Genomic DNA, 20,273 nt, shown 5'->3' on the forward strand with positions numbered 1-20,273 from the left:
TGGGCTTTCTCATAAAATTTGGTAACTCCAAAAACTTTTTATACAATTCACCTCAAACTCCAGTTTTTCAGGACATTACACATTTAGGTTCCATAATTCCGTATCATCATGAATACAGGTGATGCCCCCCCCCCCCCCCCCATCCCCCGTTTGATTTGAGAACTTATGTTAAAATTTAATTGCATCTTTTGACGGGTTAAATTTTTAAGGCAAGTTGGACAACTTCACACAGATGTCCAAGGCCATCTCACAATTAGGTCATATTGTCCTAAAAACTAACTATGGCATTTGATAGATGTAGAAAGTTTAAAGTTTTAGTACAAATTGGGATTATTATATCTTACTCCTCTACCCTTTATTCAGTTCACTTCAAACTACACAATTATTGACAGAAATCATACAATTATGTAACGTAACTCTATGTTATCTTTAATGCAAAACACAGTCCTTGATCGACTTTTAGGGCAAGTTTGGGTTTTAACTCAAGCTCTCTAATAACCTCTGTGTAATGAACACCATACTTAACAGTTGTTCATGGCCATCATACCATTAAGGTACACAACTAAAATATATTATCCTCAATACAAATCATGGCCCTTGATCGACTTTTGTTAGTTTGAGGGCACTTAAGTATCAGAAAAAGTTGTTCATTGCCATCACACAATTAAGTTTCATAACTCCATATCTACCTAAAATACAAATTATGGCCCTTAATTGACTTTTTCCTTTGATTGCTTCTGAGGAGCATAACATCAATAGTGCATTCATTTCTAAGACAAGGCTGTGTATGGCTAGCAAGTCCTACAACAGACCAATACACAAAATAATGATTTTTTTTTCACAGCACTTCTCAACCTAGTCAATTTGTATGATATTGTCAATACCCCAAAAGTATGGAGGCATCGAGAGAAGAAAACCAAGTATTAAATTAATATATGTGCATAACAATCTTCTATTGCACAGCACTTTGCAACAGTAGAATTGTCCCAAGATGATATTGCAATTCCTATATACTTTGTGGTCGGGGTATATTGGTGTGGTTCTAGATAAACCCTTCTCTAATTATTTGCCAAAAAAGGGTTATGAGACAAGAGTATAGATACAGAGAATAGATTTTATGTGTGACACATTTGTACTTCTTTAAAGATTTGATTGAAAATAGATTAAATTCCCATGAATATTAACAGTTATGGCCCAGACACAAAGTTGATCCCTGAAAATTCACAGGAAGCCATTTTGAAAACTAAAAATAATTCCATATTTTAAATTGTGAGATTCAGTTTGACACTGCCTGCTAAATTTGATGTACACTGACACCAAGGCAATCACAATACCTTGACTAATTGACTTCAAAAAACCAACTCGAGCTTCAAATGGAAATAATAGCACTAATCAAGTCAAAGTGAAAAACAAAATTAAAAGGTTGACAGCTATTTATTGGCCTTGATACAAGTCATTTCAAGCTTCCATTGCCGCCCAACAAACAGCCAGCAACCTGCAATTAAACACATACACATATTTTTGTAACTATCAACATGTCATTAAATATTTATTATTAAATCGTTTAAGCAGTGAAAGGATTTAGATAAAATATTAGCAATTAAATTCAGTAATTCTATCTTCAGTATCACAATTGCAAAATTAACAATTAAATATTTAAATTAACTATTAATAAATATTTGAACCACATAAATAATAAGTGATCATTTGTAAATAACAAAACTTTTAATCATTATTGAATTATCTGTGATATGACATACCTGCACAAGCCTGCTAGCGTAACCTGCGGGCTTCTCTCTCAGACTCGAGCAGTGTGAGGATATCTCCCTCTCTTACGGGGCCCTTCACGTTTCGGATGATGGAGCGGTTGCTGTCATCGAGGAACTCCACACGCACCTAAGACAATGTTAACATTAATTTAACAACAAATTTATAGCTTGACAATTAAGAAACTTTAACATTTTATCATTATTGGAGAATGTTGAACACATCTTCAAGAGGGTAATGGTACTCTTGTTTTGATCTGTTGACAGGTTGGTGACACCATTATTAGGTTCAGTAGTTGACCATTCCCAAAATGTCATAATGCACCCACAAATCTTTTCGTGTGTCGTGCACCAAGAGTATAGATATATGGAGATTAGTATATTCTACAATATACCAGGTATAAAAAATTGGTGGTTGTTTTTTATAGATAGCATCACCAACCGTCGTTTGCATGTGAGTCCATCAATATCAAACCTTTCATTAATTAATACACCAAAAATAGCCCGATTTCGCTCTTTTTTTAGCCACATAAACTTGCCGTTATGTTTTCATTTCTTGTGAATGGGGCTGGAGTCCATAGAATTGTGAAAATGGGAAAGAATGGTTCATTTGTAAAGAAATCATATATATTGCAAGATTGGAATGCCCATGTTGATTGTTATTTAGGATCCTGGGTTTGAAAAATTACAAGAGCCTAAGATTGATTTCAAACTCATCTAAATTAAAATATCCTGATTTTATTAGAAATGTATTTGAAAGTTTGAGTCTTATGTTTTATAGAAAAAAGTATACATGTTTGGTTTGTGAATTTGGCTGAACACAAAATGCACAAATCTGACTTGATAGTGAAAATTGCCCACTGAATCTTCTAAACTGTTAAGTAAATAGAAATATTAAACAAGAGTGACGCAGACACTCAGCTGTTGTTCCTCAGTCTCAAGGGGCAAAAATCAATGATTATTAAAATGTACCTTGCTGTACATCTGCATTATGTCCCTGGCAACATGTGAACCAAGTTTCATTTGAATATCTTCTTCAAAGATTTAAACTAATGGCCAAGGTTAAATGCAGGGTGGTGGATCGACTCAAAGTTTTAAGAAAAAGGTATACATTTTTGGATAGTGATTTGGGCAGAAATCAAAACTCAATGCCCAAACTTTACTCATCAATTGTTATCAAGAACACATTAGACAGCAAACACTCAGCTATTGGATCACGGTCGGAAATAGGCATTACAGTGTTAACTCAACTTGTAAGTAGTAAAATGGGCCTTGCTATTCATCTGCATATTGACCCTGGCTGTGTAATTCATGTTTCATTTGACTATCTTGTATTTTTTGGCTAAAATGGCCAAATATTTCATTGTTCCTGTTGGCGCTTAATGAAATTACCTGTGTACACTGTCCCTGTGACCCTGTTCTGCCAAGAACCTTCACAACCTGAAAAAGATTAGGTAAGTTTTATTTGAGGCAAGTTTTATTTTAAGTACCAGCTTTCAAAGCTCCTCTGCTTAGATGAAATGCTCCCAGCTGTGCATTCAGCAAGGGGAGCGTTAACTTTTACAGACTGTTTTGTTTTAAATACCTGTTGCAAGGCACTGCAAACATGGCCAAACATCAAGCATTTGCAGCCAATGCGATAACTGAACACATGGCAGGGATGTATAGGCTGCTAAATAAAGTGTCTCAGGATATAACAGCAGTCAAAGGGAAGCCACAATTTTTTAGTTTTGTTTCTTAGTGTGTGTGGGTAAAAACCAACTGCCTGGTTAGCTAAGTTGGTAAGGGCACCATGCTAATGTGACGGCAGTCATGCATTAGACTTTACAGCCGCACATGGTGTCAGAAGTAAGGCATGAGTGCATGGATCAGCCTGAAAAGCTGCCCAGTGAGCTTAGTTGGTAAGAGCACTGAGCTTCTGTTCAGGCAAAGTTCTAGACCCACACCAGGCCCACTGATCCTCCAAGGTTTACTTTATTCACACAAAAACATATCATTGCACAATTTCCAATGTATGAATAAAAACGCATTCAGATACCATGTCTTTTTCAGACTGTCACGTACTCGACTCATACGTTAACATATCAATTATTGTGGGAGGGTTGTTGATTCAACGATGGTAACTTTAATTCTCTAAAAACCGTTTTCATACAATTTGACAGGTCGCGAATTCTTATTACAAACCTTGAATAGCACATAACTATTAACACAAGTATGAAATCAATGTAAACGATAGTTAGAAAAACATTTTTCTATCATGCTTAATTGATTTATTTCACGAATATCAAATAATTATATTACTTTTGCAAGTTTGATAGGCTGTAATTTGTCCATGGCTAATGTCTACCGGAAAAGGAAATTGCAAGGGGTTTACACGATGAATTTATTTTTAATCGATTAAAAGTTACACACTACCTAACTATTATTGTCACTCTTTACGCAGCGATTACCCCACTTTTAAAGGTTAACAAGTTTTAGAATTTTTTTATCAAACATGTAAAAGGATTCTAGGCTTGTTAATATTCCTTCCATGATTTAACATGGTGGCAGTATACTTTACTTTGAGGTACTTCCTTAAGTTGTACATACTTATGCGACATATAGAAATGAAATTAGTTATATCAATAAAAAATATCACAAAGAAAAGATATGAGAAAAAAATCATTTATCAAAATAAACTTTAAGCTGCACACAGGTTATCATTATCCTATTGTACATTTAAATACTTTGATTGGTAAACAGCGTCGTCAGATTGATAAATGAAGAGTAACAGAAGAGGTCAGCCTCGGGTATCCAAAGATGGGTTAAAAGTATACAAATACATACAAATACATTTGTATCGCGCAAAAAGTATTGTTCAATATTCGATTGCACTTCACACAGTTCATGCGCTATTTCACACAAGGGTATATACAGTCATTTACACATAAAATCTGGTAGACTCTTAATTATAAAACAGTCCAAACAAATAAGTTTTCAATTCCATTCTAAAAGTAGGTTCACTTTTAATGTGTTTTATGTCTCTAGGAAGAGCATTCCACCATTTTGGCCCAACCACAACAAGTGATCTGTCAGAAATTCTGGTTCTGGTTCTTGGAACAATAAATTGAATGTCATCAGAAGATCTTAGTCTGTATTTTCCCTGAACACGGTTTAACAAAGACCTCAAATAAGATTGAGCTGTTCCCTGCACAATACGGAACACAATGACAAGAATTTTAAACATAATTCTTGCCCTCACCAAGTAGCCAGTGAAGGGATTTGAGGACTTCGGTAGTTGGATGACCGTATGGTGTGTTGGTCACAACTCTTGCTGCTTGGTTCTGAACTTTCTGAAGTCTGTTAATCTGATAGGCAGGGATTTCCGTAAATAATCCATTGCAAAAGTCAATATGAGAATGAATAAGCCCGTTCACCATTATCTCTGTTGATTTTTGTGAAAGCTGAGCATGCGCAATCTGACATTCTTTTTTCTGATATGCATGTCAAAATTAAGAGTACTTTCCATATGTACACCCAAATCTCTGACATTATTAACACATTTTATTGATGATCCACCAACACTCACACTTGAAATGTTAAGTTTTGCTAGCTGATGTTTAGTGCCATACATGAAAACTTCTGTTTTTAGTTATTCATTTTCAACTTAAAATTTGTCATCCACACAATTATATCATTGAGACAATCATTTAGCATTTCAAGCACATTCGACTCATTTTGTGCATTTCCAGCTTGAATTCTGAAAGCAATTTTATGATCATCAGCATACCCATAAAGTCCAGCTGGGTATTTTTATACAACTTTGTTCAGAGCAGCAATATATATGGTAAAAATAACTGGGCCTGCACAGGACCCCTGTGGTACACCGAACTGCAGCTGTCCTGTGTTGGAAGATGCGTTCTCAACAATAACTTTCATTGTCCTTTCAGTTAAATAGGAATTTATCCAGTTCAAAGGAATACCTTTAATACCAAAGTCTTCCTGAAGAATTCGAAGTACAATTGAAATATCCACTGTATCAACAGCTGCAATGAAGTCAATCATGACAACGATAGTAACTTTATTGTTGTCAAACGCATCCAATAAATCGCAATACATCATCATTGCAGATTCTACACCATGACCCTTTCTGTAAGCGCTTTGATATGACGGAAGAAGTCTGTTTACTTCGATGTGATGAGTAATTTGTTGTAAGGCAGATTTCTCAAGGATCTTTGATAAAAACGACAAGTTTGACACAGGCCGATAATTTTGAAGTTCTAGAGGGAGACCTTTTTTCTTCAGTAGAGGCTTTATCACAGCACGTTTCCACTCTGTTGGAAACACCCCAGATGATAATGATCTTTTTACAATTTCTGTCACAACTGGTATAAAAATATTAAGATTGTCTTTCAACTTTGGTGTTGGAATAACATCTAGCTCACAAGTTGTTGATTTTGATTCTTGGATAAGTTTCATGACATCATTTTCTGAGAGTGGTGTGAACTCAGTCAAAATTGTGCCACCCAGAGGCTCGTTTAATGATACAGACCCGATATGTGCCGATTCAATGGTTATATTATCTAAGTCATTTCTCAACCTGGCAATTTTGTCAACAAAGAATTGCAAAAATTCGTTGGCTAGAGATACATCATCAGTATGCGGTGGAAGTTGATTGTCCTTTGTACGACCGAGCAGACAGGCAGTCACCCCATATAACTTTTTCACATCGCCCTCTGCCCCACTGATTTTAGACTGATAATATCTATTTTTTGATGTTGTCACTGCAGTAGTGTAGCTGTTTCTAACCTTTTTGTAAATATTTTCCATCAAATTTGATTTGTCAGACTGGTAAATACTTTCTATTGACCTTTTATTAAGTAGTTATTGAAGTAATCAATATTGATCAATCAATCAATAGAAATTGGTAAAAGAATCTTTACTCTAAGTAGAGTATATGAAACAAAAATAACTTTAGCTCAATGACCTAGTTTCCGACATAATTGCAATTAAAATTATTCAATTAATTTTTGCCATGCAAAATTGTTAGTTAAAGGGAGGATTCAAACTCGGTACCTATTGCTCTGTAGACACTGACTTCATCAAATATACCTCTGTTGTTATAAAATTTAAGCATATTTTTCATTCTTGAATATAAACAAAGAAACTCACCAAAACCTGGGAGTAGGATCGGTCCCGGCCAAACCTTAAAGCTTTTACAGTAGCTTTTTACAGTTCCATATTTTTGGGATAAATGATTATACTATTATAAAGCATTTTGTATTTGTTTTGGAAGCACACAGTTTATTGCAACAACAGTTTAATATGGATGTCTTTAAATCAAACCGGTTCAACTGGCCTTTTGTCAACAATCAAGCATCTATAAATTGCCAACATGGCTCCAGAACGGGGTTCAGTTATCGCGAAGTCGAATTTTCCTATGTATTCCGTTAAATCTTTGGACGAACGCCATTTTTTAGTTGCTGGCGGAGGAGGGCAGGCAAAAACTGGTGTTTCCAATGCTATAGTACGTATCATTTTCTCGAATATTTTCTATATAACAGCAGTTTTGAAGAGGCAATCTGACATATTTTTGCGGTGCTCGATTTTATTTTGACGTATTGAGATAGTTTTCCCTCATCTTCTCGTGAAGGGGTCAGGCCCTTGAGAATTGGGGGAAAGGGCTACAAAATGCCTAAAATTTTGAGTTTATCACAGTAAATTTCAAATAAAGAATCAAAGCAAAAAAATCTTAATGATAAGATGTTTCAAGGGAATCGCTTGATAAGGCTGCATTTGACACTGTTTAAACATATATAAACTAGTTATACTTGTAAAGTTTTGATTTTATTGTTATTTAATAAGGGTTGTTTATTTGGGGCCCAATATGGTGAAAACGGTAGAGTCATTTAGATTGTGAATGGGTCTCAAATTGACCAAAGTATGTTTGGCTTACTAATTCACCTAACTGAGCTGTAAGTTACTGTACACTCAACCAGTAAGACCCACTTTCCTCGATCACTCCGAGGGATAAAGGCTATGATCGTGGATTTTCTCCGGGGGTAAAACTTTTCCTTGCTAAAATCCTCCCAACAGCCGACATTTGAACTATGACCTCATAACCCCTCTGAGGAACGTCACATTCATAATTCTTCGGTCGACTGATCACCCTCCAAGGGCCTTAAATTCAAACTCCAAGGAATGCGGACAATTGATAAATTCATTTTGTTGGCCGCGATAGCTAAAATCCGCGGAGGGGAACAAAAAGTGGGTCTAACTCGTTGAGTGTACTGTACAGCAGTCTTTGCCATATTGTATGTGTTTATAAATTTCCACTTGAGGCACCTTTTCAGTAGAAACACACTGCCCTTTTGGAGTCTTCGAAAGGGCCAGTGTTTCTCCTGAAAAGGTATATTTGATTGCAATGGAAAAATGAAATGGGACAAATCAAGATAATGTCACAGGGGTCTGTTTTGTCTTGAAAACATTTAATTGTTATTATCATTCTGGAAAAATCTTAAGGAAATCAGAAGACTATATAAGTTAATACCTTCTTGTATTTTACCTTCGTAATATTGCATGGTGAAATAAACAGGAAAATACCTGGAAAATTACATTTCAATCATTCATTCTAATTCGGCCAACATATTTTTGATTTTTTTTTTACAGTTTAGGTTAAACAGATATTCTCTGTATCCTAGTACTATTTGTTTTGGAACTCAAAGCAACCGTGTCAAAATCCAACAACAGCAAATGTACAATGACATAAAACAATGTTCTTTTCTATTAACTTCTTCCCTAGAATATGCCCATGAATATATAGCAGTTATGGCAATGTTGACTCTTAATGACTGTTGGAGATCAAAAAAATTATTTCAAGATATTGAATTGATGAAAAATCAGTCTATTTTAAGATACAAAATCCCACTTTCATTTATTGATATTTCAAAATGAATGAGCATCTTGAATGCAGGTTACAGGTTATCCAGAGCAATTTTAACATTTCTAAAATGAGCTTTCAAATCATTGGGAGTAAAGCTGTTTTAATTTTTGTTTAAACCATTTCAAGCTTTAAAAAATTAGATCGCAGATTTTAGTAACAGTTTAAGCCATAAAACATTAATTTTCGAATGGAAATATGAAAATCTATGATGTGTTTTTTTGTCAGCAGTCTTATATCATTGGTTTGCAGATATTCACGCAAAAATTTGCTCTTTCCAAAACAAAAATTTAAAAATTTGTCAAAATGTTCAGCTGAGAGAGTCCACTTTTTAGCAGTTTAGCATACCAATAGTACACACTGTTCAGACAACGCGAAAACTTTTTCTCCTTCACAGGACATTGCGACAGGTAAACACTTAAAGTTTACCTGTCGCAACAAATTTTTACCTGTCGCAATGTTACAAACAGTATTCGGTTACATCAGCCTAAACCTTGATTTTAAGCCTCTTTTTTAAATAAGTTTTCAAATTCCCCATTATAACAGGTTTAGATCATTTTGGTTAGATTTGTCCTACAGTACTATAATAAATTACAAAAAAGCTAATCATCATGTAAAAAAATCAATATTCGAATCTTATGTCATAATTTTTTCTTCCCTTGCCTCCCAAAAAAACCCCTCATATCTGGTTCGCCTACCCATGGAACAGCTAGATCTTACTCTTTTAATTCATCTTTAAATTAAAGATACAGTACAGTTATAAAATGTAACGAATTGTACTACAAGTCAAACTCAGGCACAACATTTACGCAAAAACGAAAGTAGATTTCTTGTTATTGGCAATGTTAAACAGAGCGGAAAGAAAGTCAGCTCGGTATATTTATCATCATATTTAAATTGCCGGGAACCACTTCGCCGAAAATAAATGCATTTTGTAATTTCCGAACATTTCCGTAAAATAAAAGTATTATAGTACGAGCTGAGATCGAAACCTTACGCGTTTTATCGGCTTTTACGGAAACATGTCGAAACGGGGTTTACAAATAGTGATACACGGATTAACACGCTGAATAATCATGATATAATAGTTAAAAATAACTCTGAACATTTATTTAGAAACTGAAAGTAAATTTTCCGAAAATTCAACGGTGCTGACTGTAATTTTTCTCCGGACATTGTGACCGACCAAAACAAAAGTTTCGTCGGTCAAAATGGAAATATACCGGACATGTCCGACGGACATTCGCATTGTCTGACTGTTGTGATAATAGTCGTGGTTTTTGCCACATTCTTTATACTTTCCTGTAGGTGTTGACATTTTGAGAACAAACACGTACAATATAAGGTTTTTGCTTTACAAAATTTTCATTCTCGACAGGTTATTGTTTACGATTCAACTTCAGGAAGAATATTTTGCTTTGTATTAGTATTGTATGGTTTTAAAAATAACCAAGGCCAAAAAACAGAAATTTCGTCACTGTCAACCAACATGGTGGCCAATATTGGCAGTCAATTTTAATATTTTTTCTATGCATCCTAAAACCAAAAACATATTATGAAGTAATTTTGTCTCAAATTGTCTTCATAATATTTATCTTTTATTTAATATTTCTTAATGTTTCTGTCCTAGAAGTCAGATGTACATATTGTCTCTTCTGCTGTTCAGATTTAAATCTTTTATTCTTATGAAATATATGATATTTGGAATGAAAATTATTGTTATTTTATGAGGAATACATTTATATCCTGTATATAGAACCCCTAAATCATATGCAATATTTCATACATTTCATTTATTTCCTTTTACATCTTAAAGGTTTCATAATGGTTCCTTATTCTTAAACAAACTGTTTTGTTTGTGGCTACATGTTGTCTATGATTTTAGCACCTTTATTATATGATGCTCTAGATAATCTTTATGCAACAGGCATAGCTAGACAAGTTTTGATAGCTAAGCCTGAGTGAGACATTTCAAAGATTCCTGTTATTTCTTAACCCTTTAAAACAACAATACATGTATGTTGGATATAGAAGCCTAAGGGTCACTTATAAATGCTTTATACTCTCTTTGTTACCAAAGTCAGGACATTTTGTTACAAATATATATTTCTTGGAACAGTTTAGTGTGTTTAATAATTTGTGTTACAAATTTATAATGCTTATACACTTGTGTTACAAGACAATTTTGATAACTTTGAATGATTTATTTCTTCTGGTGTTCCATAGAACTGTATACATGTGTTAATATCATGGAGATTATCAAAACTTTAAAAACATTCATTGTGAGTTGCGTCAGGATTTGAATCCACACATTCACATCAGTATACATAGATTAAAAGTTTTTTGCCTGCGTCTTATAACCCCTATCGTCTTATAACCAGTCATTTACGGTACCTACTGTACCTGTTAATGAACTGATATAACCCTAACCAAACTATTTCTTGGGGGTGGGGGGGGGGGAGGCTTTATTGTTTCCTGACTTGCAAAATTCCTAAAAATGTAATCTTTTTCTATTCTGCCCTGTATGATATTGGTTTTGAAATTAACAGTTTTGAAAAATTCCTATGATCTCTTTTTAGGAGATCTATGAGTTACGTGGGACTGAAACTGGTTACCAGGCGAGCAGTGTGTGTGCACATGATGTGGGCTCCCAGGCTCCAATGAATGGGGCTACAGTCTATGATGGCAGAAACCACTTGTTCGCTGCTGGCATGGACGACGAGTGTCATCTCTTCTCAATGAAATATAAGGTTGTCTCCCCTGCTAAAACAGGTAATTCACCAGGTTATTTTTCCTACCAGGTTGGAATAGTGGTCAGGGCATTTCTAATTGGGAAATATTTCTACTTCAAGGTGCACATTATAGGTTGATGCATTATTAAAAAAAAAAATTAATGCGTTATATGTTTATCTTATTTGACTTGAATGATCAAAACAAATAAAAAACAATAAAATATTATAATTTATAGGTTGATGCTTATTTTTGTATTTTTTAATGCATTATAATGTTTAACTCCTTCAGGGTTTCCGCCAGGAATTGCATAAGGCATGTCGGAAGGGGAGGGTTGGAGAGGGTTCGGGAGGGGTGTCTTCTCCCTACGTCGATTTTTTTTTCGTATCCAAAATGGTGCAATTTCCTGCATTTTAAACAAGTTTACAGTTATGTTCCTATGATTTAGAATTACCAACTCGAGTCCGATTACCATTCAAAATATTTGTGAAAAGGTTTAATGGTTTCTCTTCATTAATTATTGGTATTTCTCAAGTTTTCCGACAATACAATATAGACGATATCGATCGACTCGTGTTTCGTTTAGTGCGGGTATTATTAATATTGACACCATTGACGTCACAGCAAAACGTGTAAAGCACGCTGCATGCTGGAACACAAAAGAGCCCGGAGCAAAGCGACTGCTCGTGGGTGTATTCGTATTTAAAGCTGCAACAGCTAATATTTTCAAAGCCGGGTCGGCTAAATAATAACTTAATGGGAATGTAATGTGTATTTTCAGATTTATTTATCTTTTTTCTAAATAAATTAAAAGAACGATAAAATAATAAAAGTTTAATAATAAGCAACACAAAACATAACTTTACACTTTTAAACTAAAGACGGGAACGCGACTCAATTACATACGACGACATAGCATAATCCTTGTTTATAATAACACAGATATCTTAACACGGTTCTCAATTATAATTTAATAATTGGTTAACAAACAGACTCTGGATTAAGAAACAAAATAAAATGACACATGATTTATATTACCGAAATCAATTAACACTTATTGTTTACTTTGCGTTCATAGATGATTATAGGGATGAAGGTCGCAATTACGACAGTGGTGTTTTTCACACATTCCCATTTTGATTAAGAATAGGAGGAGTTTGATTAATTGCACTGTTGAACCTCACCGACACGCCTTCATGCTGTCGTCGATCCTGAATGGCTGATACAAATGCCGTAATAGTCCTGACACGCCTTCTGGCTGTCAGTCAACCGTTGCATGTTGGCATAATTAACGCGTGTCGGTAATTAGCCTTGCCAGTGGAAGGCATGTCGGGCCCGTCAAGCCATAAAGGGCTGGCGGAAACCCTGCTCCTTTGACTTTAGTGATAAAAAATTTAAAAAATGAACATCAATACCTTTTTTCATCAATGTATATTGTGCCCCTTAAAGTTTAAAGGCAAGTTCTTGTTATACCCGCGATATGTTTCTAATCTGTTTGATTCATTAATATCTGTATTGCACGACTGTTTATAAATGTCAATCATTCTTTGTCATATTTTTTCAATCAAAATCGGTTGTATATCTTGATTTAACATTTCTTAAACTAGGCCAAATTCCAATTTGTCATAGAATTTTATTAAACCAAACATTAAATGTTTCACAAAGTTATTTTTATTTTTATTGTGTTAATGATTATCATCATTATTTCATTATATTCATATTCAATCTCATCATTTCATCATTTTATATTCAGCAGCCTCATGTTTTTAGGATTTTGTGTTGTTTCACATTTTTAGATTTTTGTTTAACAGTATTTTCATGTCCAATCTTATAGTTAGATAAGTACTGTCTGGGTTTAACCAATATTTCAATACTCTTAATCTCAAAGCAAATTGATTTTACAACTGAAAGGTCTAACTGACCATCTGGCCTTGATAAAATTACTTATGTACAAATATTTCATTACCGGTCCAGAATTATTATTGTATTAAACTGTTTAACATTTAGTGACAAGTTACAACCTTATTATGCAACAACGTCTGGCTTTAAATATACTTGGTTTTAATACAAGCCATCAGACTTGAAATATCAACTGATTGGCTCTCTTTGAACCAGCTACCCTCAAAAACAAAGCACAAGTGGTCTTAAACAAGATACTTCACAAGGTTTGCACAGATCTGGAAAAGTCATTGAAAACGAATATTGTCTGGAAAAATCATGGAATCTTGATTATTTGGATATTATCCGGGAGAAATCATGGAATATTAAAAAATCGTCATGGAAAGTTGAAAAGTATTCTGGAACAAGTCTGTAAGTGCGTAAAACAATTAATCTGTTAAAATTTAATCTTAATAATCCAAACTTAAATGACAAATTGCAATATTACATCACTAGGAACTATTCTATTCTATATCGAGTGTGAATCTGCTTGGGTACAATTCGAACATTAAAACTTTACTACTGCACAGGTTCCGTTTTCTTTTGGTGTGCTTTTGCGAGTTTTTATAGCGTAAAAAAAGCGTCCTAGAAAAGTACTTTGTCAATACAGCTCTCAGTGGGACACAAATGAACATAACAAGGACTGGTTGAAGCCATTTAAGCTCGAAAAACATTGTGTAACGTGTGTGACAAAGTTATTGATCTGTCAAATATGGGTGAAGGTGCTATTAAATCGCACATGAAGGGTGGAGAACATGTTGGAAGTATTTCACTCCATAATAAAACACTGTCACAAAAACATGTGCCCCTCTTAAATCTTATTTCAAACCTGTTGTAATGAAAAGGGAGGAAACTGTCCAGTCGGATATGTGTATTCCCTCACCCACTTGTCCCAAACATAAAAAAACAGCACTTATTTTACAATAAATAACTTTTGCAAATTAAATGTCAGTATACCAGTAAACTTTGTATTTCATTGTCCTAATTTTGAGTTTCGTGTGTTTAGATGGTATCATGGAAAACTAAGCAATATCTTTGAAAAGTCTTGGAAAAATCATGGAATTCTGGTACCTAGGATCTGTATGAACCCTGCTTCAATAATCAGCCATGCCTTGAGACGTATATATTGACATCAAATATACAGTAAATCATCACGACCAAATACAGTCTAAGCAGCTGAAAACTGTATTAAGAACAGTCATCAAAATTATTCTTTTTGGATGAACATTTCGGAATCCCTTTTCTACACAGCTTGGCATTATGTTTTTTAACAAGCCCTGCTATATATAAACAAGAATTTAAGCAAACCAGGAATGTATTTTACTAGTGTTGCCGGCTTGTGCTTATTTCGACCATGACATTAACAGAGAATTATAATATAATAAAGATTGGTTTCTTAGAAAACATCCATTTTCTGTACAAACATTTTTGGGGTTCAATTTATGGCTTAGATATTTTTCAACTTGTTTTGAAGGTGCAATTTTCTTGTAACATTTTGGAAAAAGAATATTTTGACTTTGGAAGTGGGGTAAAATTTTGGCACTCTTTCAAGATGCACTTACTCTCAAATAAGATATACCACAATTAATACAAATGTTTTAATTTACCAAAACAGATGAAGAAACATTAAAAAAATGGTTGTTTAAACTGTTTAATTTGAAAGGAAGGTGAAAAAAAACAGTATTTCTATCTTTATATGAGATGTTAGTTTATCTCTGTAAATCTTTAAGCACTCACCAATCATTAAATATTTGAGCGTTTTCAGCTATTAAATACACAGATACAATCTTATTATCAAAAATTAATAGTTTCAATAAAGACGTTATTAGGTAAGAGATTAAGGTTTATTGATACAAAAAATTTATGTTTGTTATACATGTGTATTGTTTTGATTTTGAATACGAGTGTCAATATAATGATCAGATTAAAACATTCTAATTCACTAATTCTATGTAATAATAGGTGAGCATTGGCACTTGCTCCACAACTCATATTTATTTTTTAAAGGGACTGCATCATGTTTTTGCACTAATAACAATTTTCCCGGTTTTGCATCTGAAAACACTTACAATATAATTATTTTCATTCTTTGGTTAGCGAAATTATACAAAAAGTACAAATTAAGTATATTAAAAAAAAAACACCTTGTTTTAGTGGGGAGCGAACTAGGCTATAGTCAAGAAAAAAACTGAAAACTGATATTTAACAACTGTTCCACAGGGACACATACTAAACTGACAGAAATTTAAACCTTCAGTAAAAACAATGCAAGCATCACACGATAATGCCAATCAACCAATCATGATTCAGTCTTTTGTTAAATAGCGATAGTAATGCATATATAAAATTGTGGATTTCAAATATAATATTTGAGCATATAAATGTTAACATTTGCTGAAGGGTTCAAGCTGTCAGTATCTTAGTTTTAACACACCTAATTATTTGCCACTCATGATAACATTATACAAAAAAAAATCCATAAAAAGTGCATTTTACAAACCATGAACAGATCCCTTTTAAAACAAATAAATAGCCCAAGGATTCTTGTTTGTAAATTCCTTAGTCTATTTTTGATGACCATGATCTATTATTTGTAGACAGGTCAACTCCACCCCAGCAGTCCATTTTGTTTTGTCACTTGTGCTGTCCATGTAATTGTCATTTGTTCAGTCCATGTAATCTTCATGTATGTACAATGTTCTGTATGGGGTGATGTCTTAAACAGGTTTTATATATTTAATTTACAATTTCATTGGTCAGTATTTATATCTTCACTGCACCAGACTAATTTCATTGGTCGATATTTATATCTTCACTGCACCAGACAAACGTGCTATATTTTCCTCCAACCATTCAAGACTTGAACATCAAACTGCCAAGTTTGACAGAATTTTCTATATGCTAAATATTATAACACGGCTTATCACCAAACTGTTATATAATTTATTATATTGTCTCATATCCTGGTGAGTTGTTTTATGTCATTACATACAGAAGTTAAAGATAAGTAGTTTGTATTAAAATAATATTTAAATAATTAAACACATTTGTATTTCTATATATGTCCCATTACACGGGCGTGGTTATTGTATTGTAACCTGTATTATGTCTTTTTAACATTTGTCTTTTGTTGTATTTAAATATATGTTTATAGCTTTCTATGATATATGTTAAGTTCATAGGTTTTATTCACCACAATATAAATTCCTGAACCCGGTCATTGAAATTAGACTTGTGGATGAACAAGCCCGAATTCTTATACTATTGCTTGGCATCAAATTTTTGAACAAGCCCTGCTATTTAAAATTCAGAATTTGAGCAAGCCCGAAAGACATTTTACCAGTGCAGGGCTTGTGCTAATTTCGACCACTGTGAACCCCGAGAAGTGTTGTTGTAAAACTCACACCATCCACATATTTTTTGTTGGATTTTTTTTTCAATGAGAAATGATATATGTACACATATTTTTATCCAAAAATGTTCTCTATCTTTCAGTGCAAAATATTGGAAGTTCCACAGAAGCTGTTAAAAGAAAATCCACAAAGGAAGAAACAAACGGTGGTGCCTACATTGACTCTAATCAAACAAAACGTGTAACATTCGATGTAGGTTGTTTACGAACTGTGAAAACAGACTTCTTAAGTGATGGAGGATTTCAAAAGTGTGTTCAGTTTAGTCCAGACCGAAGCATAATAGCAACGGGTGGAGGTGATGGTCATCTTAGAATATGGAAGGTATTATTAACTTCAGTTTTACATTATATTCAAAGAACATTTAAGTTCATCTGCCTTGATAGGGTAAGCAGGCTCTCCCACCGTTCCTAGTTTTTTCGTAGTATTTTTTAAAGCTGCATGCACTCTCACAGATTGAACGTTTTGACAACTTTTTTATTATTTGTCTTGGAACGAGCCAATTTTTGCGAATATGCATGTAAAGCAGTAAAAAATGACTGCTGACAAAAAATAATATCGCAGAATTTTATATTTCAGTTCAAAAATTGATCTTTTATGCATTTTTCTTAAACTGTTACAAATGGTTCAGGCCATTAAACATTAATTTTCAAATGGAAATATGAAATTCTTTGATCTGATTATTTGTCAGCAATCTTAAATTAATGGCTTGCATATATTTGCGCAAAAATTTGCTCTTTTTAAGACAAAAAATAAAAAAGTTGTAAAATTGGTAAATCTGTGAGAGTGCAGTTTTAAGTGCTCCTGGCAGCAGTGGTTTCGTGTCACTGATACATAATTTTGCCTTCACCCTTGGTTATGGTTTGCTTAATTTCTGAAATTTATAAATCGGGGCTTGTTTAAAAATTTGATGCCAGGCAATAATACAAGAATATAGGCTTATTCATACAATGGTCTAACTTCTATGACTGCCAGGTGGAAATCTGTTGGACTCCTGTATTAATTTTGCTAGAACATTTTCATATGAATATTGATATGAATGAAATTTGTGTTTTATTTCAGACTGAGGACTTGAGTAAACTACATGATATAGCAGCTCACAAATCTGAAATAGATGACCTTGACTTCTCACCAAGGGGAGATAAGGTAATATGATGAGGGTTTTAAAGTAGCCTAGCGTTTGAAGGTAATGAAGTAAGTGTGTTAAGGTCTTCAAGAGCATTTAGGTAATTGTGCAGGAAATGTAGAAAGCTAGAGTTATAAGGTAATATGGCGTGAGTTTTAAGGTTATAAGGTATGAGTTTTAAAGTAATAAGAAGAGAGTTTTAAGGCAATAAGGCGAGAATTTCAAGGTAATAAGGGCAGCGTTTTAAGGTTATAAGGCGAGAATTTTAAGGTTGTTAGGCAGGATATTTAAGGTTAATATAAGGTGAGAGTATTAAGGTTAATGAGATAAGAATTTTAAGGTTAGAAGGCTAGAGTTTTAAGGTAATAAAAGGAGAGTTGTAAGTTGAGTTTTTGGAGGTTATTTCAGGCGACAATTTAAGGTCATGACATGAGAATTTTAATGCAGGAGATTTTGTTGTTGCTTGGTTCTCAGAGTTAAAAATTGTCCAGTAGGAAGAGAGAATATAGTAATGCATTATAACATTGAGCTTTGACTCGAATGATCAAAACAAAAAGGTGAATGATTTGTGTACACATAAAAAATATAAGCAATATTTTGTGCTTATTCATCTGGGGAAATAAGGCCATTATTTTTTTTAACTGTACACATGTCATATGTTTTTGTTGTGATCATTAAAAGTCAATAAAGCAAAACATAATACAGTAAAACCTCTCTATTCAGACCACCCAGGGGACTTTGAGAAAATGGTCTATAAAGTTGGCCCCAAGGATATCACTTGTATTTCATTTTCAATATATTATCTATCTTGTAATCTGTGTCTACAAAGACCTAAAAATCTGTTCATTGAAACAGCTTGTTTATTATTTGTGAATTATGGCCTGTACAATGTTGTGTAACATAGCTTAGGGCAATAGAATTTTGAAGTGCAGCATTAATGGATTGATGATGTGTCACCCACACCTGTCATTGTCATTTGTGTCTGAATTGGATAACATTGATGACTCTGGGTAACATTCATACTTCTCAAAACATATGGTGTGATAGGATGTAAGAAAAAGGACGGTCGTGGTGAAATGGAGGCTCTTTATAAGTAAATTTAGACAAAATTATAACATTTATTTTTAGCGCTATTGAAATGTAAAAATATAAGATATATATAAAAATTATATTTATTTATATTTTGAGTGACTTTTGCAAAATGAATGGTAATATAATTTTCAATGATCATAATTTAAATAGATTTAATCTTAAACCAAAATTCAACATTTATTTTGTCTTTTAATGCCTAATTTTATTAATTTAAATTGATATTAGAAGGATGAAATTGATATACTGGGTATTATAAATGAATATAAATTAAATGCTGAAACTTGTACCAACCATGTTGAGAAAAAATTCTATATAGCGTGTTAATGCCACCAGTGATTTTTCACCCACTCAGGCTGGTACAAGATTTAGCTTATCCATTCTATCTCGGTTTCATTATTAAAATATTTATATATATATATATATATACCCTGAGTGGGTGAAAAATCACTGGTGGCATTTTTTTCCATCTGGAAACTCAAATAAATGGTTACTTGTATCTATCAGATTTCAAAAAAGGTATACATCACATCTTGCAATTTTTCCATCTGGAACCTTTTTTATATGCTGAAACTTGTTTCTATCAGGTTGTGACCATATCTCGAGGCAGCAGTTTCTCTGTGTGGAACGTGAAAGATGGCAAGCGCCACCTTGACATGGAGTGGCCTGGCAAGACGGGCGAACACAGGTTCCGGGCATGCAGGTACAGTGATTTGGTATCAAATATTAGTATTTTTAGCATTTATATTATTCGTAAAAAAGAATGAAGGTGGATTTTCCATACATTCTTTACTAGTATATTGGGGGAGGCAATTTGCCGACTCCCTATGAATTCAGTTAAAAGGATATTGCTGGACGAAATATAGATCTGTTATATTGTTTCCAGGTTTGGAGTTAAAGCGGGCAGCACAGAAAAAGGTCATACTCTCTACACAATCAACATTCCAGTAAAACGTTCATCAAAGCCTGATCCCTGTTTCATTGCTCAGTGGGATGGCGAGACTTATAAGCCACGATTGGTTGTGAATGCTGGAACAGAGGTGCTGTCTTCCATGGCTGTCAGGTAGGAATAAAACGATCGAGTTCTCATTACAAGATTACAAAACAACCTTGATTAAATGGTGAGATCCCCCTCCCCCCCCAAAAAAAAATGCTCTTTGATTTGTAGCTTTTTTTCACTTATGTAGTTCATAAAAGTGGTCACAATAAGGCAATAAGGGATCTTGTCAATGGTGTTAAAGGATTAAATTTCCTTAGGAACTGTAAGTATGTTTCCAAAATTTAACAGATTTTGG

The 20,273-nt window shown here is 33.7% G+C and overlaps 1 protein-coding gene and 1 long non-coding RNA gene across 2 annotated transcripts in view; one reads left to right on the forward strand and one right to left on the reverse strand.

Annotated features, from left to right (window-relative positions):
* Positions 1 to 1,803: 1,803 nt before the first annotated feature.
* On the reverse strand, positions 1,804 to 4,150 carry LOC128214946 (uncharacterized). Its single transcript, XR_008258005.1, has 3 exons — positions 4,068 to 4,150; positions 3,159 to 3,206; positions 1,804 to 1,896 (listed from the first exon to the last, which is right to left on the reverse strand). It is a non-coding gene; the product is annotated as an uncharacterized LOC128214946 (long non-coding RNA).
* Positions 4,151 to 7,140: 2,990 nt separating this feature from the next.
* LOC128214043 (prolactin regulatory element-binding protein-like) overlaps positions 7,141 to 20,273 on the forward strand; it is a 30,166-nt gene continuing 17,033 nt past the window's right edge. The window contains exons 1-6 of the mRNA XM_052920276.1: positions 7,141 to 7,272; positions 11,265 to 11,457; positions 16,849 to 17,087; positions 17,826 to 17,909; positions 19,566 to 19,681; positions 19,865 to 20,041. Of these exons, the coding sequence (XP_052776236.1) occupies positions 7,141 to 7,272; positions 11,265 to 11,457; positions 16,849 to 17,087; positions 17,826 to 17,909; positions 19,566 to 19,681; positions 19,865 to 20,041 (941 nt within the window). The remainder of the gene's footprint in view (positions 7,273 to 11,264; positions 11,458 to 16,848; positions 17,088 to 17,825; positions 17,910 to 19,565; positions 19,682 to 19,864; positions 20,042 to 20,273) is intronic.

Source organism: Mya arenaria, chromosome 13 (genome assembly GCF_026914265.1).
Source record: "Mya arenaria isolate MELC-2E11 chromosome 13, ASM2691426v1".
NCBI classification, from domain to species: Eukaryota; Metazoa; Mollusca; class Bivalvia; order Myida; family Myidae; genus Mya; species Mya arenaria.